This window comes from Xiphophorus maculatus, chromosome 19 (genome assembly GCF_002775205.1).
Source record: "Xiphophorus maculatus strain JP 163 A chromosome 19, X_maculatus-5.0-male, whole genome shotgun sequence".
NCBI lineage: Eukaryota > Metazoa > Chordata > Actinopteri > Cyprinodontiformes > Poeciliidae > Xiphophorus > Xiphophorus maculatus.
The window spans coordinates 11,648,340-11,669,570 of NC_036461.1; the positions used below are offsets into that span (position 1 = coordinate 11,648,340).

At 35.9% G+C, this 21,231-nt stretch overlaps 1 protein-coding gene across 6 annotated transcripts in view; it reads right to left on the reverse strand.

Annotated features, from left to right (window-relative positions):
* The window catches only part of col12a1 (collagen type XII alpha 1 chain), a 68,200-nt gene that overhangs the window by 24,592 nt on the left and 22,377 nt on the right, over nt 1–21,231 (reverse strand). For 5 of the 6 annotated variants that reach the window (XM_023352232.1, XM_023352229.1, XM_023352228.1 and 2 more), the window contains 18 exons: nt 19,380–19,529; nt 19,173–19,292; nt 18,892–19,056; nt 18,665–18,808; nt 17,273–17,412; nt 14,926–15,055; nt 14,126–14,271; nt 13,544–13,673; nt 13,303–13,439; nt 11,105–11,234; nt 10,877–11,016; nt 10,644–10,776; nt 10,435–10,458; nt 8,729–8,868; nt 4,256–4,385; nt 4,024–4,163; nt 3,800–3,929; nt 828–970 (listed from right to left, as the gene is read on the reverse strand). In XM_023352232.1, coding sequence (XP_023208000.1) covers nt 828–970; nt 3,800–3,929; nt 4,024–4,163; nt 4,256–4,385; nt 8,729–8,868; nt 10,435–10,458; nt 10,644–10,776; nt 10,877–11,016; nt 11,105–11,234; nt 13,303–13,439; nt 13,544–13,673; nt 14,126–14,271; nt 14,926–15,055; nt 17,273–17,412; nt 18,665–18,808; nt 18,892–19,056; nt 19,173–19,292; nt 19,380–19,529 — 2,372 coding nt within the window. The remainder of the gene's footprint in view (nt 1–827; nt 971–3,799; nt 3,930–4,023; nt 4,164–4,255; nt 4,386–8,728; nt 8,869–10,434; nt 10,459–10,643; nt 10,777–10,876; nt 11,017–11,104; nt 11,235–13,302; nt 13,440–13,543; nt 13,674–14,125; nt 14,272–14,925; nt 15,056–17,272; nt 17,413–18,664; nt 18,809–18,891; nt 19,057–19,172; nt 19,293–19,379; nt 19,530–21,231) is intronic. The other variant, XM_023352230.1, reaches the window with a different exon arrangement.

Genomic DNA, 21,231 nt, shown 5'->3' on the forward strand with positions numbered 1-21,231 from the left:
GCTAGAGCTCGCACATCTTTAGCAAATTAACAAGGAAGGCTAAAGCTATTCATGCTGACCCAAATCACCCTCTTCATCATCATTACGTGTTGTTGATGATTAAATGTAATACCAAATGGTACAAATCTTCATTTATTCACGATAGTGTCGGTCTAATTAATAATTTGAGATAAGCCCAAACAAACTGTTTTGGTATATGATACTGTGTGCAATATGGGTGTTGTAGTGAAATATTACTGTATTTTTTTAATGCAAATGGGGACAATAAAGTGTATTTAATCTAATATATATCAGTGATGCTAGTCATGCAAAAGGAAAAGAATACAGTTTTTAATTGACTATCAGGTCATTACAATATGAGAAATTGAAAATTTAAAACTGAGGAAGGGTGGAAGCTTTCAATAAAAAACTGATTGGTTGTTAAAATGTTTATAGATCCTTTTCACATGAAGGTGTAGGCGCTTTTATAACATATGGCACATTTTATGGAGACAGCAGGAAATACAATTAAAGAACTGCTGGTTTAACAAAAAGGTTTAATGTTAAGGCTTAAGTAGGTAGACACAGGGAAGAATTCAGCTGGCAGTAATTATGCTCATGAACAATTCTCGCATTCATCTGATAAACAGACCAACTTAATTTAACAGTGTAATGTAACATATGGTGATCTGAAGTTTTTGGTCCAAAAACCACTGGATAAGGCTCACTTTGGCCCATTAATCTTAAATAACGGTATTGATCTAAAGCATTGTAAGAATAACATAATATTTCTGGAACACAAAAAGGAAATATGATACATATTTGCTGAATGGATGATTGACACTCACCGACTCAGAAGGCCTGGTACCAATCAGAGGAGCGTAGACCACCCTGTACTGTTGGACTGGACCTGTGGCTGCCTCCCAGCGAACATTCAAAGTGTTGGTTGTCGGGTTGAAGACCTTAATGTTCCTGACAGGACTCCGCTCCACTGCCGATCCATAAACAATGGAGGGACACAAGATGGTTTGAGGTAGAAACAGAGGTAAAATAGGAAATGTAAGGGTAAGAGAGTACTAGCTGGTTGTGTTTTCAACAAATGACTTCTTTGTGATTCTTCTGGCTATCGCTGTCACTTTTTCATCAGAGTTTTTATACCAAGGTCCATACCAAATTTATGCATAGCCAGAGGAAGGTTCTATCCAATCTTTTCAATAAAATAGAAACTATTCTCCCAAGCAACCAATAGAGGCATGTTTAAGTCATTATTTAACAATACCACTATCAATGGGACACTTCTTGTCAGTGCCCTAAAGGTTTATGAAAAGCACAGTCCCATGTGAAGCCTTTCTTCCACAAACCTAAAGCAGATGTTTTAGTCTCTGCACTGCACCCTGTAATAACCATATAAATTTATGGGAAAACACAGGTAGAACTCGAACAATAATCATCCAATAATACTCCAATAATTGGAATCATTGCACGTAACATCTCTTAAGTGAACCCCAGGAAGACTAGTCATTGTCACGGCAATGGCTAGTGGAGATCATAATAAACAAATAAACAAGTGCAGGATCAAGCCAAATAGTGAATTCTGGCCCATGCAAAAGTTGGTCACATTAGGAAAAGTTGTAGAAAAAACTCCTTCCTTAGACATCAGAGAGATGACTTCTTATTTGCAAAAATGTAAAATGTCATCTTAGCAATAACATCATATCATGACCTCATTGAAGCCATTTCAAACAGTTAAACATTCCTTAGGATATAAGATACGTTCACATAAAATACGATACATTAACATCCAGTATTTTAAAAAGCTAGACGTATTTATGATTTTTATTTTAAAGCTTTATCAATTTCTAAATCATATAATACAATAGGAAATTCTATGTTTTGACAGGCTCTCAAGCATTCAATTTTGTGGAGCATAACAACGATAAGATCACACTTCTCATGGTTTTGAATCAAAAATCTAGCTTAGTTAGATCTATGGTCTGATAAAGTCATTAAAAGTAGCTGACTGGGATATATAATTTTAGATGATCTGGCATTATAAAGCTGAATTTGACTGTAATGGTTCAAATACAAATGTGCACAATTCAGTTGGAATCTGTCTATACAATTAGAACGTATTAGAACTAAAAGACTGGTCACCCTTTCCAGATTTCTTCCTCGCTAAATGTTTTCCTTTTGTGTGTTTGCATCAGTTGGTAGTTTGTGATTTTGTATAAATATCCTGAAATACTATGTTTTTTGCTGTTTAATTATTTCATAACTTCACTCATTTTACAATCAGTTCTGTGACTTTATATAGTCTGGATGACAATATTTTGCTTTTGTGTTGTCTGCTAATTTTAAAGTCTCACCAAAGACCTTATGAGAAAGATTATGAAAATCCTCCAATAGAAGGTCCGATCTGATTTTCAAAAACCAGTCGAGTCAAACAGATCCATAATTAGCCCCAGCCATAGCGCCGCCCCTCGACTGTTGTGGGCAACTTTGAAATTATTTCATGGTGATACTGCAAGAAACAGAAACTATAAAATAGTTAAACATGCATTTAGTAAATTATCTCAATTGGCTTCTAAGCTTTATTTAATTGATTTTATTATATATTTAATGAATTAATTTTCTATTAAATAAATCATTTAAATATTTAAGATTTGTTTATTTTGTGATCATGCACCTATTTATTTAATTGTTGTCACCTTTGGCTCTCTATAATTTTCAGTGAGCAGATTTGTTTTATTGATAAACGATTTTATTCTTCATTACATGTTCTCAATGATTCTTGTAATTTTTACCTGAACTGTTGATTAATTTGCATTAATTTCAAATATGTGCAATGTGTACAGAGAACTCCTGATTCTTTTACAATATGTAATAGAGATTGTGCAATTGGAAAGAAAATAATTCATCCTTTAGGTACTGTTTTTGTATAGACTTATTAACAAAATACAATACATGTAATTTAACTCTGCAACGGTTGCATGAATTCATAAGGTTTGATTGAACATAAACCACTAAAAAAAGCCACAAACTATAATGGGTCATGACTATAGGAGGGAAAAACAGGGTAAAAGTGACATGCATGGAGCATGACCCACACCAAGTGAACTGAGAGTCATAGAATGCATAATGCCATCCTTTCATTTATCCCTTGTTAGTTTTTCCTAAAAGGAAAGGCCACACACTCAACACATCCTTCCCCCATTCTTAGGTCATTCCATTATCCTGACCACTATTCTTTCTTCCAGCCTATAAATTATTATTATTACGGTAAAGACAGAGGAGACCCCTTTATAACACTGCCAGGCCAGAGGAATGCTTTCCTACGCAATCACCCCACAAAATGCTGACTCATTCCCAGCATAGCTTGGTGGTTTAACTGTGGGAGAAACTGGAAAATCTCTGCCCTTAGTCAAAGTTCTCACCAAGCAGAACCCTCTCATCTTTTGTTATTCCATATGTTCTACTTAACAAGTAATGTTAATTTTATGTGTCCTTAGAAAGTAATTAAATTTGACTGGACTGGTTTTGGCTATGAAAGATTTGGGTGATGAAAGTAGTTAAGGCTGGCAAACTTATTGAAGAATCTGGGCATTTGGGATGAGCAGGCCAGAAATTGAGGCCAGTGAGTTCACTCTGGACAGACATGAATGGATTTCTGATTCAGGAATACAATCCCACTGGCATTATGCAAGCTTTTCCAAACACTGCATGCTGTTTTTAAAGGAGATTACCTTTTACTTTATACATCTGGACCAATGTAAGTCTAAGTCTAAGTCTAATGTAATTTATACTCTCACTTTGTACTTACATGTTTTCCCATTCTCAGACAAACGAAGTCCCTCTCCAGTAGCATAAATTGGAACCACAGATGCAGTGTAAACTGTATCAGAATCCAGATTTTTTAGAACCGTGTTGTAGGTGCTTCCTGGAACTTGGACCTACATAGAAACACAACACACTAAGGTTTGAAAAGTGGTGAAAATGTTATAAATACTTAATAAGAACATGTGGTCGTTTTTAATTCCTTCTTACCATTTCTTCATTTCCTCCAGCTGCAGGGACGTAGTAGATTCTGTACTGACGCACACTTCCCTCAGCAGGTTCCCACAGGACATTCAGTGTGCTGGTAGTGGGGTCTGTTACTCTCAAGTTTCTAACACCACCCAGAGGCTCTTTCACACGATAAGAAATAAAATGTTTAGTACGGTAGAAGTACTTCCTTAGCTTTTGGCTCACACAAGCTCCAAGATGATAAATTACTTACTGGTCTTTCCAATTCCATTAAGGTCCCTACTGACTCCAGTGGCGTAAACTGCAGCAACGCTAATTGAGTACTCTGTGTCAGGGGTCAGCTTGGGAAGCAGGACATTGGTCTTTTTCCCGCCCACCTGGGTCTAGTTGGGAGAGCGTAGACAATAAGTAAGTCATGAGATATTCAAAGTTTGAGATGCTGTTTTATAACATAATCCTTTTGTTCTTCACAGTTATAGCCCTGAGCTGTCTGGTGTGTTTGTAATAGTTCACAATGCTGCTTGATTAAGAAATTCCTCTCACCAACCTCTCACTCCTTTAAAAATGGATAAGTAGGTATTTTTGGTAATATTGCAACTCTGAACACGACCTTAATGAAGCTGTCAGTGATTACATGAAGTTAGATTGGATTTATTAGAGAGCGCAGTAAAAACATATATATCATTTCACTTTTATTCTGGATATTTTACTTGCAGTTAAAGTTATTGTGCAAAAACTGGGATTTATTTTTAAAGCAACTGCTGCTGTTTCTCTGTTTGAATAACTATATTTGCAGCCTCATGTTTGCACCAATGTTGGCTCTCAGTTGCATTGGCACAATATATCATCATTGCATTGTTAGACTGCACATTAATAATATATCAAAGGACTGTTTGGAATGCACAATGTGTGTCATTATTGTCATAAATACATACAATTCATATTTTTCGGGAGGGGGGAGCAGATTCAGTGCATCTGACCCCACACCTGACAGAAATAATAGCTTCCAAGTTGATCAAGTTTTTCTGAATGTAGGCTAGCAAAGTAGCATTACTCTCTTCGTAGAATAAAGTAAAAGAATTAAGTTGTGCTTGGATAGAACAATTTAACCACTTGAAAATGTTTGTAATATGTAAATAAGAATGTGCTCATATTTAAGAACGTTTTTAAATCTCTTTGAAATTGTTTTGATATGACCAGTGATGTTTACATCTGTACTCTGTTTTTTTGTTCCTCTCCAGAGTGATGAATTGCACACTTAATTCAGCACATACTGTAAATATACTATGTGTATTCATTCAGTTCCAACCAACATGACTCTACCTGATAGTTTTGATACGAAGATATGTATCATTACACTCTGAATAGTTTATTATCACTAATAGTTGCATATATCTATAAACTACTTAGTAAAACTAGAGATTGGAGTGCTTTTAAGATAGGTGACATTCACTTTGGTCTTGTCTCATTGCAAACAAATAAAGAACACTGCACTTTCTGCTTCCACAAAAAGTCTTTAAAAATCATCAGAAATATATATTCCATCTGATTTTGATATGACAAAAACTCCTCAATGGGTTCTAGATTTTAAATTTCTGATGGAAAAAATTTTACCTGAGAAACTACAAGGCTATCAATTTCTCTAAAAGGGAATGTTTTCAGTGCTTTTAGATATGAACGGTACAAAGTGATTCTGCCAAAGTAAATCTCTGCTCTGATGCTAGGAACAGATGCTCATCAAGACTAAAATGTATTTACTATAGTGCTTTTGCCTTACAATTATCAACAAAATATCTGTTCTAAAGGCATGTGAAAATATTTTACATTAAAGTGCTCGCTTGTATACACTTAAATCCTGTCTGAATTTTTTGTCATCCATGACATCAACGGCAAAACATTCACAGCCTTTTAAGTGAGTTGCTTAATCCTTTATCAGCAACAAAGAAAAACAGATGGTCACAAGTTTTATTAGTTTGGAACTGTCAGTTTTCACAAACACAAACTCATGATTTATTTCCTGAAAAACATCTTTGTAGCAGGTTAAAATTCTCAAAACTCTTTGGGATTGGTTCAAATCTTAAAATCCAGACAGTGAATAAAGTGGATTATGCTGAGCCCAGTGGGAGAGCTTCTAAATGTTTATCTGCCTTTAAGTGTGATAAAATCTAAATGACCAGATTAATTATAATATGTTTGGTACTAAAGCAAAAACATTTCCTCTGCCTGCTGTCATAAATGTAGTTAGAAAAAGAAAGAAAAAAAGCAAACCATTGGGAAGCCTTTGGAGAGCCATGTGTGTATGCAGAACTTTTGATCTGATATGAAGCATGATAAACCCTTGGGAAATTACACCGGCATTGCGATTGCACATGATGTAAATAATAACGCATTTAAATATAAAAGTTTTGCATAGTAAGGCAAAAAATAAAAAAAATATATGATGTTCATGGATATAAACCCTTTGTTGGTCTTGCTTTTTGGTCCTTGAACTTTATTGGTCAGTTTGTCAAATGACAAGATTTTAATAATGCCTGAGAGACATCAGTTCAGAGAGCTTTTTTATGATTAAATGGAACCACAAAAAGGAAATTCAGGGCTTAATGAGGAAAAGGTTTTCTCATTTTCATTACGTTGCTCATGTTATTTATACATTCATGCATTTCACAGAGTTTTACTTGTTCAGCATGATTGCCAGAAAAAAGCTAAACATAAAGTTTAACATGTTTGAAAAAAATCTATTGGAAAAACTGGTTGAATAATGCACAAAACTAAGAGCAATGACTTTAAAAAAAACAAAACTAAAGTAGGACAGCATGGGAACAAAGCACAGTGGGGCTGTTTGAAACAAGCAAATACCTCATCTTGTCAGCTGTCAATTGTACTGGATTGTTGGTCTTGGTTCACAAAAACAAGACTGACCCATATTTTAGTTATTTAATCAACAATGACTTTTGTAGGAAGGTATATGTTAGTGGTTGAAAAGAAACTCAAGCAAAAATATTACTTTAAGCTATTGCTGCTAATTTAATAATATTGCATTATGTTTCAATTGTGCTAGAAAATGCAGTGTGACGAAAATAACACTATAGCAAAGCCTTTGACAGTCGTATCCACATTTTGTTCACCAGCTAAAACAGATTAGACATGACTGCCAAAAAAAACTTCACATTAGTAGCATCCCAACTTTAAGACACTGCAATCAACATAAATGCTACTTAGAAATTGTTTCACTAACCCAATAAAATTATTTAGTCTAATGAGATGCCATGCAGACGCTCTGTCTGCCCTGATAAATATTCATCTGATCAGTAATGAAGCACAGCACCTGGCGCCTGGAGGCGGGGCATCACTCTGCTACAGAGCCGAGCTGGGACGGTGGAAACGCGTTCATGGTCAGAGCGGCTGCAGCTGGAACACTTTTATCTACTTTGTGATTACTTTGTGATTTGTGATCAAATGAATAAGCAGATGGGGCGTGCTGTGGTGGCGCAGGGGGTTAGCACACCCCACGTTTGGAGGCCTTAGTCCTTGACGCGGACGTCGCGGGTTCGACTCCCGGTCCCGACGACCTTTACTGCATGTCTTCCCCCCTCTCCTCACCCTTCCTGTCTGCCTACTGTACAAAAAAAAAAAAAACGAGCCACTAGCGCCGCAAAAACTCTTCGGAGAAAAAAAATATATATATGAACCCTAACCCTATGGCTATAACATACTGCTTTAGTATGGAAAATAATACTAGAAGACATTGTAAAAGTAACATGTCACAGTCATCACAATGCAAACACTATGTAAAAGTGGGATGTTCATAGAATGTTACCAAGTTAGGCTGCAAGATGAGAAAGTATGGCAGAAAGTTTAAGTCGTCATGAAGTCTATTAAATTTTGAGCATAGCTTTATTCTCGCAAAAATCGTACTGTGTAAAATGTAAAGGACTGTATTTACTTAACCTTAACGGAGAATATGAAACCGTAACTGTCTTATCCAAGTTCTTCCATTCAACTGAAGTGAAGTGGTGGGGGAGAGACATTTTAATCAAAGTTGGATGGAACATTCGGCGCTAGACCTAGTTTGTTTCACATCTAATTCATTTTACTGTCAGTCTGTGAGTAGCGTGTGAGCATGCATGCAGCCGAAGTTTAACATTGTTTTTGTTTTTGTTTTGAAGTCTTGCTTTTGAAAGCAGTGACAAATGTGACAGTAAATTGAAACCAAATCTGCATCTGCAATCCAAAAAGACTTTTATACTTTTTGGAAAGCTGCCAATAATTGCATAATCAGAGAAAGACCTTCAATGGTGGGTAGTATGAGAGAGAAAGTGATTTGAATCACAATGAACCAAATAATGAATACCATAAGCAGAGTTGTAGATTTACAGATATTGCATTTTGTGGCAACACTTGTGAGGCAGAAAGAATTTTTACTGACTGTAAAAAGCATGAGAAAAGTCTGTTGGACGACTTATGAAAGCAACACCAAGATAACAAGAAAAAGAAACACAGCTATGATAATTAAACCTACTACATTTAAAGTTTAAGATTGGCAATGATGACTAAAAATTACATCTGTAGAGGAAAATCTACACAAAATTTATCTCAAAGTGAATAAATTATTGAGATCTCTATTGTGGTGTGTTACTCTCTATAATCTACAGGGTTTTGAAGCAGTTCTTTAACTCTACTTTTTTAAAATACCTTATACTGAATCAACGATAGCATCAGGACTTACAGTCTGACTCCTGCCTCCAGCCGTGGGGACATAAGTGATCTTGTAGTTCTGGACACGGCCCGTAGGTGGGGTCCACCTGGCGTTCAGAGTGGTGGTGGTTTCATTGTACACAACTAAGTTGGTGGGAGGTGCTCTTGGCACTGAAAAGCATACAAGCACCCACATTTATCACTGTTACAGCCACATCAACATCTGTTACAAATACAAGTGTCTCTCAATAAATTACAATGTCATCAAAGAGTTAAGCAATAAAAAAATTACGCGTATATTGATTCATTATACACAAAGGGACATGTTTCAAGAGTTTATTTCTGTGAATTTTGCTTGCAGCTAATAAAAAGACAAAAGTTTATTAAAAATTATATAAGACTAATACACAAAGAGGCTGTCAATACAGAAATTCTGGCATTCTGAAAGTACAGTATGTTGCTGTTCTCTAAAGTAAATTAATTGAATACTTTGTCAGGTCCCTTGCATGTATTACTGCTCTGCTGAAGTATTTAGGAAGCTCAAGGTGTTTTATTAGTGGGATCTTGATTTACAAAGGAAAAGCAAAATTACTTTACTTTTCTCCTTTGGCTGGATAAAAGGCTTCATTTATTGTCTCTGGTTCAGAAGTGGTTTAACACAAAGAATGCAACAATTGTAGCTCATGACATAGATACATATAGGTGGGATGGCTATGGAAATACTGACTACAGTTAGTACCTCCCTAAACTTGGGTTTTGCTTCACAATCTGCTGGAGACTATAGCCATTATTACTTTTTGTGAAACCTTTTTCTACCACACTTTGTCTTCCTATTTAACTTTCAATTTTGGACAGCTTCTTTAGCAATTACATGTTTGCCTTTACTTTCAGAAACAAATTTTTGCAATATCTCCCTCTGTGTGCAATGAATCTATATAATGTGACTTCCACATTTTGAACTGGTTTATTGAAAAATGTTTTCAACAAACCAGTTTTTTGTTTTCAATGATATTCTAATGCATTGAAATGTACCTGCAGTAAAAGCATTAGCCATACGTATAGTCTTATATTTTTAAAGTCATAGTCCTTCATAGTGTTTCAAGGGCATGTTCAACATTTCAGTTCTTTCTGGTTTATGAGTCATTTGTCATTAAAATCTTTATTTTAGTAAATCAATCCTTAGATATTACTAAGTAGCTGTTAACTAAGAAGGACTGCAACTTTAAAGAAGAAAAGACACTCCTCAGGGGTTTGTCTTTTCTCAAGAAGGAATGGATCCTTTTCAGCACCAATGGAATGATGATGATAATGATGACGAGGATGATGATGACGACAGATGAACTCATAATGCAATTAATACATGGAGAGATGAATTTATGGATGAACAGATAGATGGATGGGAAGGGGATGAGTGATGAAATGGACATAAAAAAACAAGGGTCAAAATCTCTACTTTGCCAGACATGCATGGTGGAAATCCATCTTCAGCCACTGAACCTGACCAAGTCATGGAAGTGAAGCATGGTCGTTTGGTACAACACAAAGACACACAAAAACAGTAAAGCCACACTGACACAGCTGCAGTGTGGTTGGAGCAGTGGATGGGTTATGGACTGGCCTTGATGATGAAATGAAAGTAGTCCAATGAAAAACGGTTCTGATGACTGGATGAAGTAATAAAACATGCTTTTGGAATGGAGAAAAAGCATCCTTTTGTTTTACCGCAAACATACTTACTTGGTCCACTAACACCCTTGGGCACTACAGAGGCAGAAATAGAAAGGCATGATGTCTATTTTTATAGGCTTATTTCTTGATGGAAATACAAAAAACTTCTGTTTTTCTAACCTTTGATCAAAGTCCAAGGAAGAAATTAGTTAGTCAAGTAAAAATGTAATAATTGTACGTAATACTTCATCACATCGCTTATAAGTCAAGTATCTTACATGTCCTCTCAGTGCCCATCAGATCTTCGCTTTCTGACTCATCTGGGTAAATTGCAGTCACACGCACTTCATATGGTGTGTCTGGCTCCAAGTTCTCCATGACGTGGGTTGTCTCATCGCTGTTCAGAATGGCCTGATCAGAAAAATAATCAAAATCTTCATGAAGACAATCTCCAAGCCAGAGTCAAAGAACGAAAGCTTGGAAAATAAAATTCAGTTCAAGAATTTATTACATCTAGGAAGTTGCTTTCCCCTTTCTTAGACCAGGCAATACGGTACAGAGCAACATCAGGAGCCCCGTGCTCCCAGGTTGCTCTGAAGCTGGTCTGGGTAACATCCGAGAACTCCAGGTTCTTTGGTGCTGGAACCACATCTTGAATGAAAAAATTATAGTTTTATTGCATCTGGAATCTGTTCTACTAACACAATGTTCTCAATGACAGAATGGTTATTGTTCATACCTGTGATTGCAGATCCAGTCATTGGCTGCCCAGCTCCCTCGTCATAAATTGGAGTGACGGCTAAAGTGTACTCAGTCTGTGAGATCAGGTTCTCCAGTTGTTTCTCTATCACTCTTCCTCCCACTTCAAGCTAAGAAAAACACACAGGATGGGTAAATACATGTGCATCTTGATAAATTATAATAGTATCAAAAAGTAGAATCATTCAATATTACAGAGTAAAACATATATAACATATGAATTAATTCCTCATACTGATATGAGGAATTAATTCATGTTAATTAATTTCAGTGATTTATTTCTGTTAATTTGGAAGATCTCTTAAAGTAAATAAAAACCCATCTTTTGTTTCAAAGAAAACAAAGAACATTAAAATATAACATAAGACCAACAAAAATGTTAAGATATAACCTACACCAGGACTGTCAAGCTAGAGAACATGCACTGGTTTTTACCAGGCTGATAAAATAAATACTTTCAGGTTTCAAAGTAGTACTGAAAAAGACTTAACTTCCAAAGTATCATCTTCAATTAATATTACTAACTAGACCGAAACTGATATCCATTAACAGCAGCTATATGTTTGCCTGAACTGGAACTGGGATTGTCACGAGGGGATAATTTGTCCTGCTGTTTGTGGCACACTGTCACTGGCTTCTATCACACACATCCTCAACCTTTGCAGCCACTTTCACATGTGTGCTTTTACCACTGGAGCTTCAAGGATCACCTCCATCTGATTTATGGTTGAGGATGAAGCAAAATGCAGACCAAAGGTTTTGTTGCTCTTGCCCAAGAACTCCCAAAAGGAGGCATGTAACCATAAACTATTTGTCCATGATAACCAAATGTTAATTCCTGCAAAATCGAATTCTGATATTTTCATAATCCCTTCGCTGGACCTCAGAAAATTCCCAAATGTCCGACCAACCATCTGCTGACTCCATTACAGTGGCTAAGCCAGAATAATAAAGTATCCGTACAAAACAATCTAAATAAATTCATCACCTTTGAGCCTAATAGCTCTAACAGATGACAAGCAATGCAAAGACAGTACAGCACTGGTAAAACATCTTGCTTAGGTTTTTATTAAGACAGAAGTAAAGAAGGACAGGAATCATAAACACTGTTTTCTCTGAGGAGGCACTGATTGCTCAATAAGAGATTGAAATAAAACAATTGAGTGATTTTATTATTGCCCTGGTCTACAGACATGAAATCCCACAAAATCCCTCATATGCATTTGGAAAAGGAAGTGTTAAAAACAGTCAAAGGTAAACATTAAAGGCATAAAATGCTACTTAAAGGTAAGTATAAAATACGCTTCTGTTAAGATTTAAAAGTAGTTAAAGCAGCAATATGTAACTTTTACTAAGTTTTTTACATATGTTTTAAAACTATCACCATGTGTTTACTGTATAATATGAGACAGATAATCTGTAAAAGGATCAAGCTCAATTGAGTGATTTTTTTTTTTTAACTGAGAAACAGTATTATTTACGCAGGAAATTGAGGCAGGAGGTGGTGATCCATAAACCATCTTCGTGGTGAAACTTGTACATGTAAATTTTTTCTTCTCTGGGTAACTGAGAACGTGAAATGTTAACAAAAGCAAAAAATATTATAGCAATTTAAGTGAATGTTTGTCTAGCAAACATTGAGCTACAAATCTGGATTTAAAGGAGGCGGCAAGAGTTTGCCATTACCGATTAAGGTACTAATCGCTCATAACCTTATGAAAAAACTTTGTTGTAAAAAGGTCTTAGAAAACAACCCTTTAAATCAAGGATGATTATCACAATTGGACATCCTCTGTTAAAACTAACTGGCTAATCCTTATGAATGTTCTCTTATTTTTTCTAAAGTCTTATTTTAGGAATGAGATAAATCTGAAGTCATAAAGAAACACTCACTGGTTAAAAATCTAAATATGTATTTGTACAGTATATGTTTGCATATCCATCCAGGCTGTGGTAATCCTGCCTAGAGACTGCATACTAATTGATTGGATAATATATTTCCCAAAACAAAACAAACTATTGCACAGCCCTCATACAGAAAGTCTCAGAACAGTTTGGTGTTGTGTTATATAGATGTTTTCTCTTTTTTCCTTGGGGAAATAACTGTAAAATAATAGATTTAGCTTCTTTTTTGTTGCTTCTTTAAAGTAAATCTGACAAAACTGGAAACAAACCCACTTCTTTAGCCTCTCCATCTTCAGCCTGGTAGGTGATGATATATTTACGAACAGCTCCAGGAGCAGCATCCCAGTACAGCACCATGGTGCTGTGGGTCACATCACGAACTCTCAGTTCACCTGCAGGTGGCATGGGCACTGAACAAAAAACACCTGATGTTAGTTTTACATCGCTAATAGTATCGTAACCTTAAATTCTTTAAAAATAATTCATTTATTCTGGTGCAAAAGTAACTACATACAGGTGACACCCTGCTGGGTCAGTGGTTCACTGGCTGTTTCTCCGTAGAGGGCAAAGAGGGAGAGTGTGTAGGCTGTGTTGGGGAGTAACCTCACCAGCTGGACATCAGCTGTACCTGCTCCAACTCTCAGCTACAAGGCAACCAAACCAAACAAACAACGAAAAGGTCAGAGAGAAAGTGAATTACTCTAAAAGACACAGATGTGCATGGGGCTGGTGAGAAAATCTTAAGCTTTAAAGACATCTGTTGAATCTGGTTTCACCCACTGGGTTTGACACTTCATGAACAAATCCTGATGTTCCCTTTGCAGAGTGAGCTCACAGTTAATCCACCCCTTTGTGACTAACAATGTCTCTCTATGTTTTTTGTCAGCTTAACAATGTGATGGAAAAAAAAAAACTACTGGCTTGTACAAAGTGATTATTCTCTCAGTTTTCAGGAGTTGTATTCATAAAAAATGTGATTTGTTGTTGCCATTTAAAATGTCTTCACATTTATTCGGTTTGTTAACACTTAAAATATGGTTGCTAATTTTTTTTCTGGTGCCGACAGGATGCGTTCTTAGTGTAGTGTCTGTGTTACCTCCTGCTCAATGCTGGGTTGAGTGGCATTGATGGCGCTGTAGAGCAGCATGTACCCAGTGGCGCCCTGAACCTTCTCCCACCTGACTCGCATGGTGGTTGTCTGTTCGTCGTAAATGGTCATCCTCCTCACAGCACTCAGAGGCACTGTAGAAGAAAAAAAAAGCATAAAGAATGAAACCACTTTGTTTATGCATCCACACAGACAATACTTGCATTTACGTACTCTCTGCATGGTTTAATCTATCTCTGATAAAAATACACAATATGCTTGAATGTTTTTGTATGCCCCATTCTATTTAAAACAAACAACTAAAACAAAACAACACATTTTTGCGTGTGGCTTTAAATATACTCTTTAATACCTGTCATTCTAGAAAGCACCAATAAAACATAAAATAAAAGCCTAAAACAAACAGGCACAAAAGCCCAAAATTTGTTTTGAAAACGAATATAATCCAGTAAATTCTTTTTAAACTTCCATCTAATTGAGATTTATTACTGCTTTCGTTTCTTTCTAGAGCAAGATATAAATGTCACCTTTGAACATTTTATTAATGGAGACCGCACTGGATTCACAGTTCCTGAATGCATAAAATCGCTGTGACTCTGACTCTGAGCCAAACATGAGCAACAGTATCGCACTTTTGAGTATTTTTTTTTCATTCCTAATTCTGATTCATTACAAGATTTTTGTTTTTTTCTATAGAAATCTTCAGTTTTTTTAACCATGTTTATATCATTTAATTTCACTGGAGCAACTAATGGGTGAATTTTATGACTTTAAAAAAGGAGACTTACATGTGGTTTCAATTCCTTTCAGTGGGTCGCTGCTGTCTTCTCCCACAACTGAGTAGACATTTACCAGGTACTGTGTCAGAGGTGTGAGGCCTTGGAGAACCGTGGTGGTCTTACTACCATCAACAAACACCTAATGAAAGTACACAGAGTTAGGTGGTCTGTAACAATATACTTTTATTCCATTTGAACAATAACAAGAATTTTGTTTACCATTTGTGGGCAGCTTTAGTTGAATCCAAATGTGTATGACACAAGAACCATTTTGGTCTTGTGGGACATTAAATCAAACAACAATTCTCTTGTTTCAGGTTAGCTAGAATTACCAAAAATCATCTGTAGTTACTAAGTTACAGATTACTAAAGTGATACTAGTTTATTTAAGTCAGAATTGAACATTTATTTCAACAGTATTTGGTAAAATTGTTTTTAAAATAATTCTACCATATATATTTGTAAAATCAAATGTTTTTAAACAAAGCCAATGTTAGGCCTGTTTTGACATATCGGTATTGGTGCAACAAGTAAAACTGGGCTAACATTAGCTAAGTCTCATTTGTGTGTATTTTAATAAGGGGCAAGGATTGGCTACATGGTATAAGTGCCACACTTACAGTGACGTGGTGCAGGATTGTGGGGTGATTAAGTGAAGCAAAGAAGCAATACAGGTGATGTGGTCATTTGTTCACGCTGTCAAAGTGGTATGAATAATAACCCTTATTATTCATAAGGGTTATAAGGGTTATTATGAATAATAATAATAATAATAATAATAATGATAGTAATAATAATAATAATAATAATAATAATAATAATAATAATAGGTATATATTCATACCTGTCGAAAGGGTACACTGACAGTGATATTGCTGTTAGCTTGATAGCCAATATTTATTGATATCATATATATATATATATATATAGATATATATATCTAGATATATCTATATATCTATATATCTATATATATATATATATAGATAGATAGATAGATAGATAGATAGATAGATAGATAGATAGATAGATAGATAGATAGATAGATAGATAGATAGATAGATAGATAGATAGATAGATAGATAGATAGATAGATAGATAGATAGATAGATAGATAGATAGATAGATAGATAGATAGATAGATAGATAGATAGATAGATAGATAGATAGATAGATAGATAGATAGATAGATAGATAGATAGATAGATAGATAGATAGATAGATAGATAGATAGATAGATAGATAGATAGATAGATAGATAGATAGATAGATAGATAGATAGATAGATAGATAGATAGATAGATAGATGTGTGTGTGTCAGATATCAATATCAGCCCAAAATTTTATATCGGTGCATCCATAATTACTCCTGACAAAAATGGTATAGCTAAGTCAGGTTTGTGGGCTTTCATGCTCATAAAAGCTCATTGACATAAGGGCTGTTTGATGGCCACTCCAAAGAACTTTGTTCTCTGTAAGCCACCTTGCCCCTAATTTGGTAGCGTGGTCAGGCTCATTGCTTATTTGGATAATTCATTTATGCTCTTGTTCTAACTTGCTAAATAGCCTCTGAGCGAAAGTTGGTAAAAGACTTCACAAAACATCTTCACATTGACTTTTGCTTTTGCTCTTAGGGTTCATAAAAACCATATGTGCCAAAACACATTCATCAACACAGAATTCATCTCTGTCCTAAACAATTTGTTTGCTGGTCATTGCCATGCGGTACATACTTGCATGTAACTGAACAGATGAATGTGCAAGCTAAAATATACAATGTTGTGTTCAATAGATTTGTGGAGTGTTGGAAGTTGTTTATCTACTTTAAATCAACACCAACATGAGACTAAAGTATCCATAGTTAAAAGCAGAAAAAAAAAATTCTATATGAATTCAACCCAAACGTGGCTGTCCCATTTCTCAATCCATAAATGACAATAAAAACTCATCACAAGATTCAGCATCAAACAAAACATTGAGAACTGAAGAAAAGATAACAACACCAGCATTGTGATTTACGCATCAGTTTCACAAACGGTGGTGGCAAGCCTCTGCTGGCCAGTGAAGCTATCACTCATGGAGACATTTGCTTTCTAATCCTCAACACTGAGAGCTGTGTGTTTGTGTTCCCTTGCCTTCTAGCAGACTGTAATGTAATTAGATGCTGACATGGAGGCCAACACAAACAGGAGGCTGCTTGAGTGAAGTTTCCCACTAGTATCGGAAGCTGTTTGTCAGAAGAGCTTTAAGCCAACATCCAATCAGCACCCAGCAGCTGACTGCAGTTTTAGCATGAACTCAATTATTGGCAGGTATGACATTTTTGGAAGACAGCAGCAGATTAAATATGGGCTACCTGTTGTGGGGATCCTGACACAGTCATGTACTCCACTCGATATTTTTCCACTGGGCCGTCGGGGGCAGTCCAGGTGGCTCTAAAGGACTGGTGAGTCACCTCTGATGTCACGAGATCAGTGGGTGCATCTGGGGCTCCTCCTGTTTTGACATGGAAATTGTTGCACTAGTAACCACAGAGGACCATAATAATATAATTCGAAAGCACTCCTTCACTTCTATCATTTAATCAGAAGGAGTTAAAAAGGAAGTAACTGATTTAAATTCTTTCTGTAACTTATATAGTAGAAAAAAAATACATAATTAAAACATACCATTCCCCTCTTGTTGCAAGACCTAACAGAATTTTACACACGACAGAGCACTTAGTAGCTAGGCTTTTCCCAAACAGCTCTTTAATTTGATTAAGGGGGTAGACAATTTCCTTTTCCAGAGAGGGAGAAAAAAAATATTTGGGGACATAGAAAATAACATATCTGCAGACTTTTTCAGGCACTTGGCTGGTTGCCTACATTCAATTTTCCACAAAACAACCAGACATCTAACTGACTTTAGGTATATGACTTAATGCATCCCATTTATAGAGAGAATTGAGTGTGTGGACATAAAGCTATGTTGACTCTGGTTGCTTCTTCTGTTATTCAGAGATAAGTATACAGCAGCTTTAGAAGTATACCTTTTGAACTTTTATTTTTCTAGCCACAACCTACAAAACTTTCATGTATTTTAAATGGATTGTAGGATAGATCAACAGAAAGAATGACCAAAATTATGTTATTGCTAAATGCCAGATAACGTAGCGAGAACATTTTAAAATATATTTTGTAATTTTCTTTGAATGCAGAAAAGTTAGTCAGTATCAGGGATAACTGTCTTCTAAGTGTAAAAAAAAAAATTCTCACTAAGTTTTCTGGTATTTAAAAATAGAAATTATTTTGGCCATTCTAACTAATCTAAAACAAGCCAAGCTTAAGCTGATTTAACTTCAGACAGTAAAAAAAAAATTGTATGTCTTCTTATTCGGTACATATAAACAACTGCATAACAATTGCTATAGTGGAGTGGTTAGAATCAAAGAATATATATTTTTATTGTGGTCTAATTAAAGTTCAGATGTAACCTGTATTGCGAATCTGTGGGAATTTTTTATAACACTATTCACAGATGCTCTTTTTCAAACCAGGCTTAATTTTAGCTATTTTGAAGAGATAAATGGTGATCTATGTTCTATTTTCCATTCACGTTACAATGAAACAGTACTTTTTGGTGGTCTGCCTCAAAAACCCCATTAAAATATATTAAAGTCTGTGCCTGTAACCTAACAAAATCTCAAAACATTCAAAGGGTGAACACTTTTGCATGATGCTGTGTTTTGATCCAAACTCATACACACCTCCCTTCACGCTGTTACAGAGGTTATCATTAAGATTGTCCACAATGTCCAACAGGAAGGAGAAATCAGCCACGTTGTACATGTGGATTTCATCCGGATCGGAGGCAATGGATCTCAACTCATTCTCATCTGCATTCTTCACACCTAGAAATGACATGTTATTGCTATTTATTATTTGTTCTACACAGTTATGCTTGTAAAAGCTCACAAATATGAAGTTTGCTTACCAATGGCATACAGCTCAATGCCCTGCTCACGCAGGCTCTGTGAGGGGATGACAACTTCATCCTGGGATTTTCCATCAGTAACTAAGACACCAATCTTTCGGGCACTAGGTCGCATCCCCACGCTCTCTTTAAAATTGTTCTGGAGGATGAAATTAAGAGCCAGTCCTGCAGATAAAACATTGTAATGATTTGATCACCACTTTAAACAGCTTGAAGAAAACCCCAACAAATATGATTGCATAGGTAAATCATATCTTTACAGCCAGCTCTGACTGAAGTACCTGTCATGGTATTTCCTCCTTTGTAAGGCATGTTATTTACAGCATTCAGGAGTGAGTCCCGTGTTGGATGAGCATTCAAGTGCCACTCAGTCTTTGGGTCACCACTGTACTGAGCAAGACCTGAAAATATGATAAACCTTTGTAAGACCAACTTGTCTCATAATGTGTTGCCTTTTAAATGAAATTGCTTATTCTAATTACACCCACCAATCTGAATTTTATCAGGACCGATGTCAAAGACTCCCACCATGCGAGCAATGAACGCTCGAATGGTCTTGAAGTTAAGCCGTCCGATACTCCAGGAACCGTCCACCAGCAGCACAATGTCAGCCTTTGCAGTGGTTCTACACATTTTGTCTGACATTTCATGATAAAACAATGATAGAAATTTAAAAGGAGGTACAATGAAGCTGTAATGCATAAAAAATGGTGTCTGTGGTAGAAATTAACGATGACAGAGGCATTGGAGAAAATATAAGATGTAAAGAAGGAATGAAAAGATAAAAGAGGGAAAATGTATGCTAAGCATTTCAACAAAGGACAATGAAAACATCATTACAAAACATTCTTAGTGCATTTTTCTTCTTTTTTCCCAGTATTTTACGCCAGAGGTTCCAGGTGGTACAATTATCATCATTCCAGAAGTACGTTGTTAGGGAAATGTTTTTCACAGTTGTGCTTTTCGACATCCATGAGTGTGTCCCACAGGAGGATTGTGCTGTTAATGGCCCTTGACATATCAAAGGCCTCTGAAGGAGAGAGTAATGTACCTCTCTGGATAAGCAACATAATATTTACATCCTGTTTTTAACACCTGCATGATGAAAACGAAGGCGTCTGATCCACTGTGCCAAGAGGAAGAATGCAGATGTGCAGTGGAAATAGTCAGATGTTACACTAAGTGCCACTTACTGCAACTGAAAAGAGGTTACATAACATTTGATTAACAGTCGCTAAACTCTGCAATTTGTAGAGATGCAAAATGAGTATAACTGGATACTTCTGAAAAACCGATGAAATAAGTAATTATTACTATTTCTATTTCATTTTGTTTGATGTAAAAAAGTAATTGTCTTGTGTGCAATATGCACATGCATATTTCACACTGCCATTAAGATAAGAACTAAAAGGAGTCAAGCAACTATGATAAACAAGTGTGTATGTACAGCAATCCCTTCAAAAATACCTAAACGTAGAATATTCTTATGTTAAGCATGCTGCAGACACTGTCCTCTTGAATCTACACGTAATTTCCATGTGCAAAAAGCTGTCACTGAATCAGCATGTCTCCTTATGAAGAGCAAGATATCCAACTGACCTTCACGACTCTTTCCAGTGAACCACAACATTTTCCTTCCTCTCACACTTACTGTGTGTGTGTCACTCTTACTCACTAAGCAGTAAAGCTTTTTATACGTGCAGTAAGCTTATATGTGCATGGCTCTTTTTGCACTGACTATGCTTGGGCTGAAGAAACATTAAAAGGATCCAAAGCAATGCAAACAAAAAATAAAAAGCCCAGACAAGTGAGTCTTCCTTGACATCTGCTATTGCACAAGGCAATTTGCTTTCAGGAATGGCATTCAGAGAACCTCTTTGTCTTTTACAGTGTTAGTGTTTATAGCATAGTTTTCTAAGTGAAAATTTATAGTGTCCAGTGTTAGATTCTTGCTGCAGAAAAACCAAACACTGGAGATGTTACTTTATATGACGACAGATACAGTGCACTCCAAAAATGTTCAGATGCCTTTAACTTTTTTCACATTGTTTCACATTGCAACTATAGTTGAAGCCTTTGGATATTATTTTGATTTTTTTTGTGATTCAGCAACACAAATTAGTGGATAATTTAATAATCAATGTATTTTTTCCAAATAAAATTGCGAAGGGAGGTGTGCATTTAGTTCTACATTCCTCTGCTATTACAGCTGCAAGTCTTTTGCGGTACATCTATCAGCTTTAGACCAACATTTTTGTTCGTTTACTTTATGCAAAATTGCTTAAGATCAAACAAAGTGGATAGAGATTGTATGCAAATGTTAATCTGGAAGTATTACTA